This window comes from Xenopus tropicalis, chromosome 3, assembly GCF_000004195.4.
Source record: "Xenopus tropicalis strain Nigerian chromosome 3, UCB_Xtro_10.0, whole genome shotgun sequence".
NCBI lineage: Eukaryota > Metazoa > Chordata > Amphibia > Anura > Pipidae > Xenopus > Xenopus tropicalis.
Window position 1 is genome coordinate 19,390,014 of NC_030679.2, and position 2,914 is coordinate 19,392,927.

The 2,914-nt window shown below is 42.6% G+C and overlaps 1 protein-coding gene across 1 annotated transcript; it reads right to left on the reverse strand.

Moving 5' to 3' along the window:
* Positions 1 to 1,488: 1,488 nt before the first annotated feature.
* LOC100486078 (polypeptide N-acetylgalactosaminyltransferase 10) lies at positions 1,489 to 2,688 on the reverse strand. The gene is made up of 3 exons (XM_002945191.5): positions 2,576 to 2,688; positions 2,348 to 2,497; positions 1,489 to 1,707 (listed from the first exon to the last, which is right to left on the reverse strand). The coding sequence occupies exons 1-3, from the start codon at positions 2,675 to 2,677 to the stop codon at positions 1,540 to 1,542; spliced, it is 420 nt and encodes a 139-aa protein (XP_002945237.1). The 5' UTR covers positions 2,678 to 2,688; the 3' UTR covers positions 1,489 to 1,539.
* Positions 2,689 to 2,914: the final 226 nt, after the last annotated feature.

The following is a 2,914-nucleotide window of genomic DNA, read 5'->3' on the forward strand; positions in this document are numbered from 1 at the left end:
CTATGGGAGACTTTCCTTGGGCCGGGTTGGAGCTGCAGAGTGCCATTGAGCCCTATGGGAGACTTTCCTTGGGCCGGGTTGGAGCTGCAGAGTGCCATTGAGCCCTATGGGAGGCTTTCCTTGGGCCGGGTTGGAGCTGCAGAGTGCCATTGAGCCCTATGGGAGACTTTCCTTGGGCCGGGTTGGAGCTGCAGAGTGCCATTGAGCCCTATGGGAGGCTTTCCATGGGCCGGGTTGGAGCTGCAGAGTGCCATTGAGCCCTATGGGAGGCTTTCCTTGGGCCGGGTTGGAGCTGCAGAGTGCCATTGAGCCCTATGGGAGGCTTTCCTTGGGCCAGGTTGGAGCTGCAAAGTGCCATTGATTCCTATGGGAGGCTTCCAAAATCGTGCACAGAAGGATCAAAGTCGGAAAGGCTTTCCCGCTGTTTACAACCGTTCGGTACAAAAAATTTCGGATCGCCAATACGATATTATCGTGACTAATACAATTTTTTCGTAAGCATTTTCGTGATATTTGCGATCTTCAGAATATATCGTATCCAATCCGAATTTTTCTCATTCGGGATTCGAACTCGTGATTTCATGAATGAAGCCCTTGGTGTTGGCATCAGGATTTGTTATTCAGTAAAATGTGAGAATCAACCAAGGGTCTGACTACATTTGTAAGGCACTTTAATAACAAATTATGATGCAAATTTCAAGTTAAGCTCTGGTTCTTCATCTCTACAAGGCTGTGCCACATTTCAGCAGCTGCATATAATAACCAGGCCAGCTGCGGCTCCCTACCTAAAAGCTCCAAGGGATTTCTTCCATCATAATTTTGATATAACCCAGCCCCTTGATGTTAGGTAATCAGCAAATACAAATAAAAGTTGGCTCTATGGCTAAATATTTACATATGACACTTTTATATAAGCCACACTGGAGGATTTTGGGACACTAATGCAGGCAGATATGTAGGTGTGCGGCCCCACATCTTGCTACAGTTTAACCTGTGACGTGTTTGGCTTCCTCTCTAATGAATGCCCACCTAGCACATTAGAATTTGAATTTGTATAAGGAGCCTCTGCTAATCTTTAGCAAACCGACCAACTGCCAATTTGGTAATCAATAGCCATGTTTGGCCAGTTGCAGAAATACAGTGCTCAGAAAAGCAAGATCCTGGTGTAAGGAAGGACCCAGTAAGAAACATTCAGCATGTGGCACATGTTAGCAGGCTGTTTGCTATGACCTGAGTAAATAAAACAAAAAATATGAATGTGGAGCTGAACAGGGTTAGAATAAACAGGAGAGTATTGTCACTTGCTGTCTCTCACAGTCACTGGGAAGAAATTCTAAATGACAGATCATTTTAACAGTTTGATTGGTCAAAGCATGATTAATAACACAGCCAGCCTGCACCAATGACTCCAAAATATCCCTTTATCCAACACTCACATATAAAAATCTTCTTGCCCCCCTCAAAAAAAACCCCAACCAGTAAAAAATATAGATTTAAAATATATATATTCCTATTTATATCTGTATATTTCTCCCTCTATTATAAGTCCTTGTTTCTGTTAAAGGCCTCTAGTATAGTGGAATTGATGTGTTCAAAAGTCCATTGTTGCGTTGGGGAGGAGGGGTTGCACTTATTCATGAAGATCTTGTACTCGCCCTCATTGCAATCCATGCAGCTGTTGCTAGTCGGATGATACACAGTCTTATCCTAAAAGGGAAGCCAAGAAAAGCATTAGATCTCCATACGACCCCATACAAACGCTGAACTATCCCAATATTAATTCATAGCCAATAATAGGCACTTGCTAGAATTTACTAAACTCTGCTAAACTAAATTAAAGGGGCGGTTTGCCTTTGTGTTAACTTTTAGTATGTTATAGAATGGCCTATTCTTAGCAACTTTAAATTGGTCTATGTTTTTCATAGTTTCTGAATTATTTGCTTCCTTCCTCTGTGGGGGTCCACTGACCCCAGAACCAAAAGACTATAGCTCTTTGAGGCTACAATTTTACTTCTTTCATATAAGTGACTGCCTGGTTGCTAGGGTAAATTGGATCCAAGCAACCAGATAAATACTGGAGAACAAGAAACTGAATAATTCAAAAAGCACAAAAAATAATAAATGATGGCAAATTTTCTCAGAATATCATTGCCAACATCATACTAAACATTAAGTTAAAGGTAAACTACCCCTTTAACAGCAGTGCTGCTGGCAGAGAAGCTGTAGGCACGGAATTTGTTGCAAAGAAAACATATAAAGTGAGTACAAGACCTTTAAAAGAGCAGTAATTTAAACAATCAACATGCTGACACATGTAGGCTTTTGTAGCCTTTCCTGGGCATCTCACCCTTCTGTATTTCCACAGTTGGTTGCCCTTCATGCCATGACAGTCAAAGAGGGTGACAGGGCTAGTTTGCGACACGGCATCGAAGCAAGACTTCATAGTGTGCTGTGGGATCCCAGGGCGTATATCTTCTCTCCAACCCAGAGTGAACACCTGCACAGAAAAGCAGTGTAAGGAACTGTGCGTTTGCACAAACTAGTGCCCCAGTGCGGCTAAGAGTCACCTTCATACCTGTCTGGCTCCCCACGTATCACTATTGCGTCCTTTGTTACAAGCTTCCAGGCGGATTTCAGTGCCAGAAGTGACATGCTTTATGCCCACACACATGTCCATCCTTACATTACGAATCTTCAAAAAAATAAGATGATATCAGAATGCTGCCAATAACATGGGCACCAAACACTGTTGGTTTAACTCTGACTAAACAAGAAATATCTAGGTCTGTCACAACACCAGATAGCAGTTGGAGCATGATTATTTACATGAGAAGTAGTGCAGTAGATTGGTCATTACTCACCTAACTGAGGTGGAAGCCAGTTGACATTGGCTTCACAATGAGAGTCCAGGAAA